The sequence below is a fragment of the Epinephelus moara genome, chromosome 24, assembly GCF_006386435.1.
Source record: "Epinephelus moara isolate mb chromosome 24, YSFRI_EMoa_1.0, whole genome shotgun sequence".
Taxonomy (NCBI): domain Eukaryota; kingdom Metazoa; phylum Chordata; class Actinopteri; order Perciformes; family Serranidae; genus Epinephelus; species Epinephelus moara.
In genome coordinates, this window is record NC_065529.1 from 32,952,587 (window position 1) to 32,965,692 (window position 13,106).

General features: G+C 41.4%; 1 protein-coding gene across 1 annotated transcript in view; it reads left to right on the top strand.

The window, feature by feature from the left end:
• LOC126386604 (protein phosphatase 1 regulatory subunit 1A-like) overlaps positions 1 to 13,106 on the top strand; it is a 46,945-nt gene that overhangs the window by 21,976 nt on the left and 11,863 nt on the right. Inside the window, exons 3-4 of the mRNA XM_050039031.1 lie at positions 8,912 to 8,949; positions 9,121 to 9,184. Of these exons, the coding sequence (XP_049894988.1) occupies positions 8,912 to 8,949; positions 9,121 to 9,184 (102 nt within the window). The remainder of the gene's footprint in view (positions 1 to 8,911; positions 8,950 to 9,120; positions 9,185 to 13,106) is intronic.

Below are 13,106 nucleotides of genomic sequence, written 5' to 3' on the forward strand. Positions count from 1 at the left end.
CAAAATGAGAAATTATGAGAAAGACAGCTGTGCCATGGAAAGAATCGACACTACAAACATCAAGTCAGACACAGAGACGCAACCAGAGACCAAGACATTTACAGTTGTGCGTGTGTGTGCCAAAGAGGAGGGGGATGGGAAGGAATAGATATGATGATGAGGGAGGGGAGCTGTGCTGGTGCAGTAATGGTGTGCCCCACATCAGACAGAGCCCTGCATTATTTAATGCTCTGCAGATTGCTCTGCCCTGTGCACTGTGAACCCCAATAGCACATCACAGAAACAGCCTCAGATGTACAGACAACTAATATGCAGGCTGCGAGCTAAATAACGAGGTAGCAGGAGTTGTTACAAGAATGTGCCTGATTTGAATCTTCCCTGAAGAGGGTGATTCACGTCTTTATTGATTCCTCAAGAGAGACAAAGAGACAACTTGAGTAGAGTTAAATAAAGCTCAACAAAAACAGAATATTTAAATTCATTATGGTACATTAAACTTGGCAGAATGCCTTCTATAATAGTGTCTATTTTGGTATTTGTGTTTCCTGAGGAGCAGCAGCAGGGCACCGCTATAGTCCTTTAAAAGGGGGAGAAAATAACTGCAAATGCCACATTTAACGATGGCGTTATGTAGTGCCCTTTAAATGGGATAATTCACCTCTACAAGCAGCAGCTGGTCTGTGGTGAGTGAGCACTGCCACTTGAAAACACTTTGGCAAATGTATGAAACCCTAATACCTTGTTTCCATGTAGCGCTGTGTACAAATGCTTGTTAACCGGAAGTCCATTGATTCCTATGAAAACCTCTGTGATCTCTGATGAATTTTAATTCTTTCTTTCATTTTTCTGTCCCTAATTTGCCTCGTGTATGGTAAAAAAAAAAGAGAACTTCAGCAGCAGATTTCTGACAGATTGTATTCACTGTGCCACAGGAAGTAAGCATAAAAACAAATAAGCTAATGGATTGATGAATGTAAAGCCCCTTTCCCCCTTTGGCCTTTGTACGTATTTGGAAAGGTTACAGTCGCCATTCACACCCAAGTCAAATGACTCTGCAGTACTCATGGGTATTTATCGGCTCCAGCTCTGATTAGCAATGATGGAAATACAACACCCAGGTGAACGTGTTAAGTTTAGCCCCTTTACCGGCGAGATGCATTGATGCACCACCACAAGATACTGCTCCGTCTCCCCCCAAGTCGCGCTCAAAAATTGATCGAAATTAGTTTGCATCGAGTTTGAAAGACAGACTGAATAAGTAAGAGATATACTGAAAGACGTAACCATTGGATTTTTCACAGTTTTCACAGGCTTCCATGCTGCTTTATACTATTTACTAACCTGTTTTCTGGCCTCCTCGATGGTGAACACGACACACCATTAAAAACATTAAAAAAAACCAAAAAACAGAAATGCCTGTTTGTCTGCTGCAGAGCCGTGTACATGGCTCTAGTCTACTGGCAATAAGAAAATTCTTGCTATAGCCTATTTTTGGCAGGTTTTCCTGTGTTTAAATGTGTATGTGCACTAACACACTTGGTTGGAAAGCATTAATACATTTCTTTTTATACATTTTATCTGCATTTAAAATTCCCTGGCATGCTTAGCTAGCTAACAGTGGTAGCTTGCTAGCCTCGTAACATATAGGGCTCTAGTTTCCCGGCGCAGCGCAGGGTGGCGCAGGGTGGCGAACCCTGCGCAGAGCTAGTTTGAGCAGCACAACCCGAGGCACGCTCAGTTTGGTAGTTTGGCAGACCGAGGTGCGCTGAGATGCGTGTGGCGGCGCAGCAGGGGGAGGTGTCGACAGATCCAGCTTGGCGCAGTGACAGTTTCGTGCCAAAAGGCTTCACCGAAGGTGCGCTAAAAGCTCGCCAACTGAAACCACGTCTACTGTCAGCGCAGGGGGAGCACAGCCGGTGTAGCGGAAGTTTAGCTGACCGGCGGACAGTGCGCACACGTCACCAAAACCTCACAGGCAGGTTTCCAGAATGTCAGGCACATTAATAATGCAAGAAATAGCCACAAAACCACTATTCAATGCAACTATCTGCAATCAGCAGATAAATGTATCTCTATATCGACTGTCCCGTCACATCTGATGTCAGATCAAAGGGGATTGGCACCGTTTGGCACGTTTGGCACGCGTAATGGAAACCCAACCTGATTTGATTAACACAGCTGCAAACTAATGAGTTCACATCCCTCTCAGCCAACCACAAACAGCCACAGCATCAGATAGGGAGTATATATTCAGCATCTGTCATCTTAGAAAAGTCAAAAGAAAAGAAACAGAGTGAGACTGCGAGAGAGAAAGAGAGAGCGCGCGCGCACGAGAGAAACGCAACATTGATTTACAATTGTGGTGACCTCCTCCCAGGCTACCTTTGCATCATCAGCCCGTGGAGGTCTGCTCGCAGTTCCGTATATTCGGACACTGCGAGCTTGGACCTCCCGGACCAAAACATCAGTTTCCTCCTGGGAGAAGTTTGGCCGTCTGACGCTGCTGCTCTCTTCTGCCATGGCGAATTGAGTAAACTCTCATTACGCCTTCGCGCGGCGCATTTAAGGGCGAGGAGAGGGGCTCATTTGATTGGTGTGATGTGTGTAAAACCCACTCCACGCCTTCTCTCCTCCCTCTTTCCGACTTGCGCAGGTGGGAAAGAGGAGTAGTTGCGCCAGGCACACGGTGTGCCAAACTTGCAAAATCCGCCTGGCCACACCCAGTTGGCGAAGTACAGGTGCGCTGCGCCTCCACCGCGCCCGGTCTGCGAAACTAGAGCCCATAGAGTGCATGCTTAGAAGATCATGCTTCTTCACAAAATTAGTCACAAAACTGGCTGCACACCTGTGTTGCCATTAATTATTGGTCATGTTTTTGTCTCTGTACTGCTTCGTGCATATACACCGCAGGACTGGATGTCAAAGAACACTCAAAAGCAACCATTTGTGTGGTAGTGTTGTTATGGATTAGTTAGAGAGTTGCATTTCCTTTGGGAAAATACAGACACAAAACAAAACTGTGGAAACAAGGTTTAAAGGGATAGTGCACTCAAAAATGAAAATTCAGTCATTATCTACTCACCCATATGCCGAGGGAGGCTCAGGTGAAGTTTTAGAGTCCTCACATCACTTCCGGGGATCCAAGGGGAGAGGGGGTAGCAGCACAACTCCACCTGGATCCAAGGGGAGAGGGGGTAGCAGCACAACTCCACCTACTGCAGGCTGACGGCGCCCCAGATTAAAACGTCCAAAAACACATAATTGAAACCACAAAATATCTCCATACTGCTCGTCCATAGTGATCCAAGTGTCCTGAAGCCCCGACATAAAAAGTTGTTTGGAAAAACGTTATGTGAACTCTGTTTTTAGCCTCATTGTAGCCTGTAGCTCTAACTGCCTCTCTGTGCACCACGCTCATGTGTGCAAGCTTGTGCGAGACCGTCCCGGGCTTCAGGACACTTGGATCACTACGGACGAGCAGTATGGAGATATTTTGTCGTTTCAATTATGAGTTTTTGGACGTTTGAATCTGGGGCGCCGTAAGCCTCCATTAGGTGGAGTTGTGCTGCTACCCACTCTCCCCTAGGATCTCCGGAAAGTGTTGTGAGGACTCTAAAACTTCACCTGAGCCTCCCTCGGCATATGGATGAGTAGATAATGGCTGAATTTTCATTTTTGGGTGCACTATCCCTTTAAGCAAGAAAAGGCGAGATGGAGTGATTCATCTTTGTATTACGACCTTAATGAATACACCTACTGTACACTGCAAGCACACATTGACAAAAAAACAACAAAAATAGCCGAGGAAATAGCTTTTACACTGCCTTTTATTTTAAAATGGATTCAGAAGTTACAATGATGAAAAAGTGTCACTCCTCCTTTTGCTGTCATTGTGACTGAGGGGTGGAGCCTCTCCACAAATACACATTGTGTACAACAAACTCTTCACTACCATGCAAACTGCTGGCCTAATCCTCCTTCACCTTTCCATTTATTCAACTCACAGGTTATCCAAATTCTCGGAGCTACAAGCTTTAGTTTTTTTTAAAGAAAACTGAACATGTGCTGCGTCAGGCAACTTTAATTTTAGCTGACAAAGATGATCCTGACAACAGTGCTCTTGGAAATGAAGTTCATTGATTTTACGCAACTTCCTGCTTTCTCTGGCCCACAAAATCAATCAAATTTAAACACTCTGTATATTGTTTTCTTTCTTTCTTTCTTTATTTATTTAAAAAAACAACATTAATTTCTGTCTCGAGCATCATCTCACTTGGTACTGCGTGCGCGTTGTTGATCGAGCATCGAAAATTAAAGTCCCTGCAGTGCCTGAGGACATATAAGTTTGAGACATTCTGTCGTGTTTATGAGCTATAATCTTAAATTGTCTGTTGTTTCTCCAGTAAATGCAGCTTTTCTCATGTCAACATGCGCTCTTCAAACAACAGCTGCAGCTTGTCAGCCCTCACACACACTTTTTAAGGAAAATACATTCTGTAGTTAAAATAACAGGCAGTAACATAATTAGCACCTTTAATTATTTTGTTGAGGAGATGATATCTGTGTTTGAAAACAGTTCCTGGTTGGTGTGTTTAAATGAAGTGGGAGTTGAGGAGGAAGAACAATGATTTCTTTGAAATTAAAAGAAAGGAGGCTCATGTTATTATTTGTGCATAAAGGGAGAAAGACATCTTCCTCCCCCACTCTTGTTGCCATGTGCATAGCAACAGTAAACAACAGCAAAAAGTTAAAAAAAAAACAAAAAAAAAACAACCTTTGAAATGAATGAATGACTGCGTGTGGACTCATATTTCTTTTTCCATCAACACGCGATGAGACCATTTTCTCGATTTTCAAATTTTTCCTCCACAAATGCAGTACAGAAAATATAAATTGACACCAGCTACAGTTGGCAGCGAAATTAAAGCGGCTTGGCTGAATGAAGTGGAGTCAGAAGATTGTCTGTGTTCTCGTCTGGCTTTGTGTCAGACAGCCAGTCAGCTGGGAGTTGCAGTGATAGACTCATCACAGTCGAAACGGCCTTTTTTATTGGCCTTTTCTTTCATTTTGCAGCACAGATGGGCTCGGCACACAGAGAAAACAATTTTAATATCAGCCGAGTGAAAGCCATATTTTATCTTTGTTGACCCAAAATGATATCTGAAACATGTCTACTCCTGCCACTACTACTACCACTAATACTACTACTACTAACAATTACAATAACAATGATTTTTTTTTTAATTCAGCTGCTCACTCATCTAAGATTTTAAGTCCTCAGCTGCAGTATATTGATCCTTTGAGCCAATTTAAACATAAAATGAAAACCTGAGAAGACACCTGAGCTCCTATTTCATCCCATCTGGTGCACAAATGTCTAATTATTTTCTCTGAAAGTGCAGAATTTTACAGCACCGCTACTCCAAGTTCATCTCATCAGGGTCAAGACACCTTCATCTTCTTTAATTACAGTATCTACTTTGACTCTCTGCACACATTGGATTGTTAGAGCTACTTAAGATGCAATAATTCTGTAATTAAAATGGCCAACATCACCAGAGGGGAACCATTTTTATTATTTATGTCTAAACGTAACAAACAGCTGAAAAAGCAATGAAATAATGAGTAAATCAGTCAAAAAAAAGATTAAAGCAATGACTGAAAAAAGGTGTGGGCTGACACCAGAGCTTATCAAGCATAGGTGCCTACACAGTTGACAGATAACAGTGTCAGATAATTTTGCACAGGTGAGATGAAACTTTAATTTCAGACACATGTAGTTTGACAGCTGTCTGTCAAATACCAGTCTGTAAATTGTAAGCTTCACCCTGTAACTTGAAGGACCATGGCCCATTTCCTCGGATTGATTTGAAACAAAATCCATAACAGTTGTATGAACCCTCTCAAACTCCTGGGAGAAGCTATAAATAAGATTCAGTTTCGAGCATCACTGTAAACACACACGGCGCCGTAAAGATGAATCCCTCTTGAAATGAAATGTAATGGTAAACGTGTGAGGTTATTACACACCGCTGAGTTTGTGTTTGTTGCAGAGAGAAGGAGAGAGAGTGATGAATAAAGAACCGAGCACATCAGTGGCATTTTGAGCAGCGTAGCGCATACTTTTAAGTGGGAATAATATATGCACATGCTCACACACACGCACACACAAGCACACACAGTGCCTTCCTAGTGCCTAGGGATGCATAGGTTGCCAAGCAACAAGGTGGTGTCCTAGAAAAAAAGTTCCAAAGCTGGATACGTTGAGTTGGATGCGGGTTCAACGCACTCACTATTGATCACAGTTAATGGTTTCACTGTACTCCAGCCAAGTGATTGTTGTTTCTATTTCAGGCCTCTCATATAGTGACCACAGAGTCGTGTTTCACATATTGAGTACAGATGATAAATCATTACCAAGCAGGAGTCACATGAGCTTCACATGAGCGTAGTATCATGTTGGGGTTTCCGTATTCTCCTAAACAAATATGATCGAACAGTCGCTTCCGGTAGACAACTGGAACTTGGAGATATGTGAATACGGCAAACTTGTTTATTTCTGTTGTCATTTTCAGCTGTAACTTTGACATGTTTGAAATTAATTATTGAGGCAGCATTTGCTCAGCACTGTTGGATTTTATGTCTGTTTTCTACTTTGAAGTTATTTCAGATTAATGTTGTGATTCAGTTTATACACTCAGTTTCTACTTTCTTAAGTACACCGAGCTAAAACTAATGCAGTCTCATACAATAGTCCCGCAATAAACCCTCACATAATGTTCAGTTTTTATTGAAATGGTTTTAAGATGATTCAAGTGATGGTGTTTGTGGTGCTGTTGAACTGCACTGCCTCATACAGAGAGGCGTTTCTGTTACTTGGCCTAACATTATTGATATAAATGGGATGGGAAAAATATTAAAAATGTATGTGCTGCCCTTGTTGCACCTCCCTTGTGCATAGCTGGACAGCCAGTTAACAATGTTTTGTGACTTTTGTTTGTAAAACTGAAACATTACAGAGATAAAAACACAAATCAATAGTGTATTACTATGTAAATACACAATTCCTGTTAAAAATATGAGGCAAATAGCCTGCTGTAGTACACTGCATGAAAAACACAGCTCATCTACCACAACAGTTAACCAGCTGCTACAACTGCTCACTACCAAGCATGTTTACAAAAAACAAGACAATTAAAGCAGACATTTAAAAATGTAAATGTTTGATAATTATTCATACATATTACTTATAGAAACAGACTCCGAGGCAGAAGCGCATCAGGAATACATTCAGCAGCAACATGAATCCAACACTGTCTGTCTTGCCTGTACGTGCTCAACGAAAGAATGCATTTGCCTCAAGAATTACCCCAACTTGACCAGTAGGTGGCAGCAGATTTTTACATTTTAACTTTAACTTATTAAATTATTCACTTGTCAACTTATTTAACTAATAACGTAATCGCTTTTTTAAAACCCATTTAAATTTCTAACTCAACTTTGAATAAGTTTTTAAAAAGTGATTACATTATTAGTGAAATTTTTAACTCAACTTTAAAGGTAGCACCAACTTATAACGTGACATGAAGGTAGGATTTACTGCAAGACTGTGGTATGAGACTGTAGACGACATTAGCATTAGCTATGTGTACCTAACACACTACCAACTAAGGGACCAATTCACAAAGAACGGATTGCAGCCGCTCATAACACTATCAATTGCGTATCATTTTTAACCACTATCTGCTCCATCTCAAGTTTCAATTCACAAAAGATATTTCGGTAATGATATTACAGCGCAAATACCAACAGAAAGTTTTGCAGCAGAGTGCTATGTCCCCTTTTTGTGTTGCATTGCAATATCCATGTGGCATTGTATGAATTATGCCTTTGCGCCAAGAGCACAGCAGACAAAAAAAATGGAAGAGAAAAAAGACAGCTGAAATTTTCATGGTGTGAGTGACAAGGTGCAGAAGCATTCCTCAAAACTTCAGGCAATGAATTTAAACGTGACAGAGAGCACCATGGCACCTACTATAAATGCACTTCAGTTACCACCAGCTCTGTGAAGATGCTAATAATTTCACTGTAACTGCGTTTGGCTGTTAGTGCTGATCTTTGTGAATTGGACTGTTTTTGCAGTGAGGCTCATTTGCATAGAAAAGGGACAATACTGCATCAAATATATGCATATTACCTTATTTAAATAGGTGCAAATAGCACAGGAGCACCAAGATGCTATTTGCTTTGCAGCACAGTTATGGGTGCATTTCGCCCTTTGCAGGTGCTTTGAGAATCAAACTGTTTCTTTCTGTCTTTTTTGTGCAGGTTTCGCAGCCGCACAATCCTTTTGTAAATTCACCCATGAGTGTAACTCAGCTCCAGACTACACTTGAGAATGCTTCACATTTACCTCCCTTATGGGGTTTTGGATAACCAGTGTCTTACTGTTTATCTACCATCAGCAGTTGGCTGCATGTGGGACTCTATTAGGAAGAAGATGAGAGCGGATTAGCATCCCCTTTGTTAACAAAAACAATCACCAAGAGAGTCTGTGTTTATTCATGATGAGAGTGGAGAATTTAAAGAAAAAAGAAAAAAAAATCCACCCACCATGCTTGATAAAAAAAATGAGCGAACACTTACTGCATTGACTTGTGATGTGTCAGATAACCATCTGGCCAGAGGTCACCTTATATCCACTCTGCTCTGCACTGTCTGGAGACACAGCAGCACTCCAGCTGCAGCACACTGATGTACTGAAGAGGTCAACAGTTCTGTTATGAACAGGCTGCACAATATGTTGGACCAACGATCTTAGTATGCCAGACTACATGTTAGTCTGTTCTTTGTATTTGCTTTTAAGTGGTTTGATTGTGCAGCACTTAACTGGATATTTTCTTTCTTGCAGAAATAGATGAAGATCGTCTCCCAAACCAGTTGTACAAGGTAATCTAATTTATGCTATATGAGGGTCATTTTTTATTAGAATAAGGTTACAGAAATAGAATTATGTGAAGTCTGTTTTTTTTTTTTTTTAGTATCTCCATCTGTATTTAAACAATCTCCTCCATCTCGGTGCTCTCTGCCCAGCTCACATGAAACATTGATGTTTTACAGGCAGCCTTGTTGAACTCCCCTCGACAACGACGGAAAGGGCAAAAGGGAACGCCCACGATGAAAGGTAAAATCAGTTTTCCAGTTATATGTGTGAGATCACATTGTGGGTACACATGAAACAACAGTGAAAAGTCTCATTATATGCAAGTTTTTCTGCTTTCTATATTGGTCTATTTCCAGACAGAATAATCACCTACATCTCTCAGCTGTTCTTTAAACTTGTAATTAAGTCTAATTATCAGGTTGATTGAAATGAACATATACCCACAGTAAAAACTCCACCTGCTGTCAATGTATGGCAACGCTTGCATTTAGTTAAATGACGGTATACTTCAGTTAGAGACCGCAAAGCTTATAAACTGTACAAAAGCTAAACGTAAGACCTCATCTTGTAATTCGTTCCATCTCATACAACAGCGTATGATGCCAAACTGATTCCCTCATGGCTCTCATGACATGACAGAGGTCTGGAGAAGATGAGATACAGAAAGTTATTTAGAAACAGTTGTGTTGTTTCTGTCATTACTCACATCAGTCAGATTTTAAAGTGAAGTAGGGCGCAGGTGTTCACAGCTGTAGGACAACAAGGAGGTTGCCCTTCGTGCTATTTGTGAATTAGTCAAACCAAACTGATACAGACTACCTGTGTGGCATGTGGTCATGCAAGTCCTGTCAAATCAAGTGTATGGCCCAACGTCTCAATAGGATGTCCTGTACAAGCCTCCAGCAAAAGTTTCCAACCCAGGGAACAACAGTGCTGCATAATATTGTTAAAAAAAATTAGGGGGGGGCTTTTAAAAACACCTTGTAGCTGCATGTGCCACAGGATAAGTACAGTTGATAGGGAAAAAAACACTTTCAAAAAACTAAACCGAAAATTGTGCATGAACATGTACATGTCAATCAATATGTAAATTGAAACAGTTCTTGCTCACTGTACACATTATTTTTACAGTTACTATTCCATCAGAGCATACCCAGAAAACACAAGGCATTGTTTCATACAAATGTAGCATAAAATTTAACCAAATTTCATAAAATCAACAACAGGAAATGCAAATGTAAGCTTGTTTCTAATCACTACTGTGATGCAAATATTAGGAAAGGTTCACTGATGTAAGCAGTAGTTGGCATTTGCACTTTGCTTTTTTTTTTTTTTTTTAAGATATTTTTTGGGGGATTTTAGCCTTTAATTGATAGGACAGGCAAGCATGAAAGGGGGAGAGAGAGAGAGACATGCAGCAAAGGGCCACGGGCTGGAGTCGAACCCGGGCTGCTGCAGCAACAGCCTTGTACATGGGGCGCGTGCTCTAACCACTAAGCCACCAACGCCCCTGCACTTTGCTTTTAATGATAAACCATCTTTTCCACTTCAGACAAGCATAACAAGGACTTTATATGATATATAAAATATGTATATATTCAGTATTGTGATTCTTTTTTTTTCTTTCCATTTTCTGGCATTTCAGCCCTATTTTTTATGCACCAGTTGAAAATGCTTATAAAAACAGGTGGATGTGTCATGATCCTTGCTTTTGTTGTAGTTTATTTTCTGTTTTAGGCCTAGTCCACACGAGCACAGGTATTTTTAAAACTGAACTTTTTTGGCCTCCAGTTTTTAAAAACTTTTTTGGCCTCCAGTTTTTAAAAAATCTGCGTCCATACGAGCGGTGTAATAAAAATACCTCAGTCCACATGACACCACAGATTCCACTATCAAGCAATGTAATACACATTCCAAAGCAGTAGGTGGCAATGTAACTCCTAACTGTAAGGCCATTGTAGCCAATCAGAAGACAGTAAAACGTCATTACCGGAAAAACAACAACAAGCGTACTATTAGGCAGCAGGAGCAGTCTCCGTAATAGCACACTCTTGCGCCTCTGTTGCTGGATGTGGTTGAGTAGCGTTAGTTGTATGATACAGCCACAAAGTGCTGATATGCTGCTAAATAGCAGCAGTATTTTGTTTAGGTCCATCCTCAAATCGTCTCTCGCACACACTGGATCGGGTAATAACACAGATGTTTTCTGTTTACGTCGCACACTATGACGTCATACAATGGAGACGAGACAAAATAACTGCGGTTATCCTGTCCACACATGACTGCTGACGCCGGACTTTTCCAATAAATTTCACCCTGGACTCCGGTTACAAATAACTCCGGTTACAGGGGCCCAAAACTGCGGTTACGTGTGGATGAAAGGCCAAACCGTGAGCAAAGAGTCACGGTTTTATAAATACCCGGGTTGGTGTGGACAGCCCCTTATTCTGAAAGTCAATCCCCTCACGTGTCACATCGCTTGTTTTCTGACACACCTGCCTTCTATCTGTCTCATTAGTCCTTCCCTGTTTCCAGAGTTTTCCCTGCACACCTGGCTTGTATTAGCCTTGTTTGCTCCACCCTAGTCATGAGTGCTATATTGTAGGATTTGCTTGAGTTTCTTGAAGACGTTTCACCTCTCATCCAAGAGGCTTCTTCAGTTCTGATGGACTGGTGTGGAGTCGCAGGCTTTTAACTGGATGTGGGTGTGAACCCAGACTCTTGGAGAGGTGAAACGTCTTCAGGAAACTCAAGCAAGTCCAGTTTCCTATGATATAGCACTTATGATTACCATGACCTGGATGACTGAGAATATACACCGACACTCCACCCTAGTGTTCCCTACCTCACCCTTGTTATCAGCCAATCTCTGAGTTTCCCTCATTTCATCCGTGCTCACCTATTCCAGCTGTATCTATGTTCTTGTGATTAGTTTACTGTGTATATAAACCTGTGTCTTTCCCTTTGCCCTTTGTCAGTTTGTCTGTGTTCAGCTCAGGTTCATTTTTCCTGCCTGTGCTGATTGCTTCCCATTGTTTATCGTGCCATCCTGTTTTGTTCTCAGTTTAGTCTTTCTTTTTTACCTCGAGTCATGTCTGCCTGCCTCTCAGTTTTGTTACTGTCTTGGATGTATTTTATCAGCTTCATCAAAGCTCGCTTTTCGTTTAACCCCACTGCCTGCTGGCTGCACTACATTTGGGTCCACTTTTGAACTGATCATACCAAGATGAAAACACAATTATGCAAATATGTACCAAAAACAAAAACAAAAAAGTAGCTTTGGAAGACACCCGTTCATATCAGGCCTCGTATCAACTCCAGCTGAACTTTATAATTTGCCTGATATCAGACTCTGTTTCCATCTTCAGTCTGACACTTTGTCTGCTCTAACTGATTTCACTGGGGGATGAGGATTTGATTTTTTTCAAACCAGTCACTAGAGACCAAAATATCCGCCTGAATCTAATGTCATTTTAAGTCCACACTCATGAGTTGCCATGCCAACATGTCTGTTTTGCTGGAGATTTAAGAGTGGAGTGTAAAAACACAGTACCATGTCAGACAGTACTGAGAAGACAGGACCAATTTAGAACAGCCTCAATAGCAGTGTCTATCCAGTCTATAGAGTTTACCATTGTCCTTATCGCTTCTTATTGGTTCTGGTGCACCACTTGACAACACTTGTTAACAGCTTGATAATGGCATTAGTCCTGCCTGTGGCGCTAATTGGCTGATTGAGCCCCCTGCAGTGCTCATTGGTCATTTTTCATTTCAACCAAGAAACTGCTTTTTCAAGTCACAAAGCTAAACGAATCAGTCCACTCGCTGGAGTGGACTGATTCGAAAGTGTGAACTTGAGCAACTTTATAATAGATTTTTGCTCAGAACGAGAGCAGCAAATTTTGTTCCTTCTCTTACTCTTGAATCATGCCTGAAAAAAGGTCTTCTCATGGCCAGTATAGACAAGCAACCATGCCATGTATGTAGTGCAGACCGAGCGGACAATCCAGCCAGCCAGAGAACGCGTTTCGTGTGTATAAATAAACCAACGAAGACAGCGGAAGGAAGGAAGAAGGAGGAGGAAACAGCAGAGAGTGTTAGTAGTTCGTCGATAGAGAGTAGTGAAAAGTTTTTTTAGTTATAAAGTTTGCGAATGGACCAC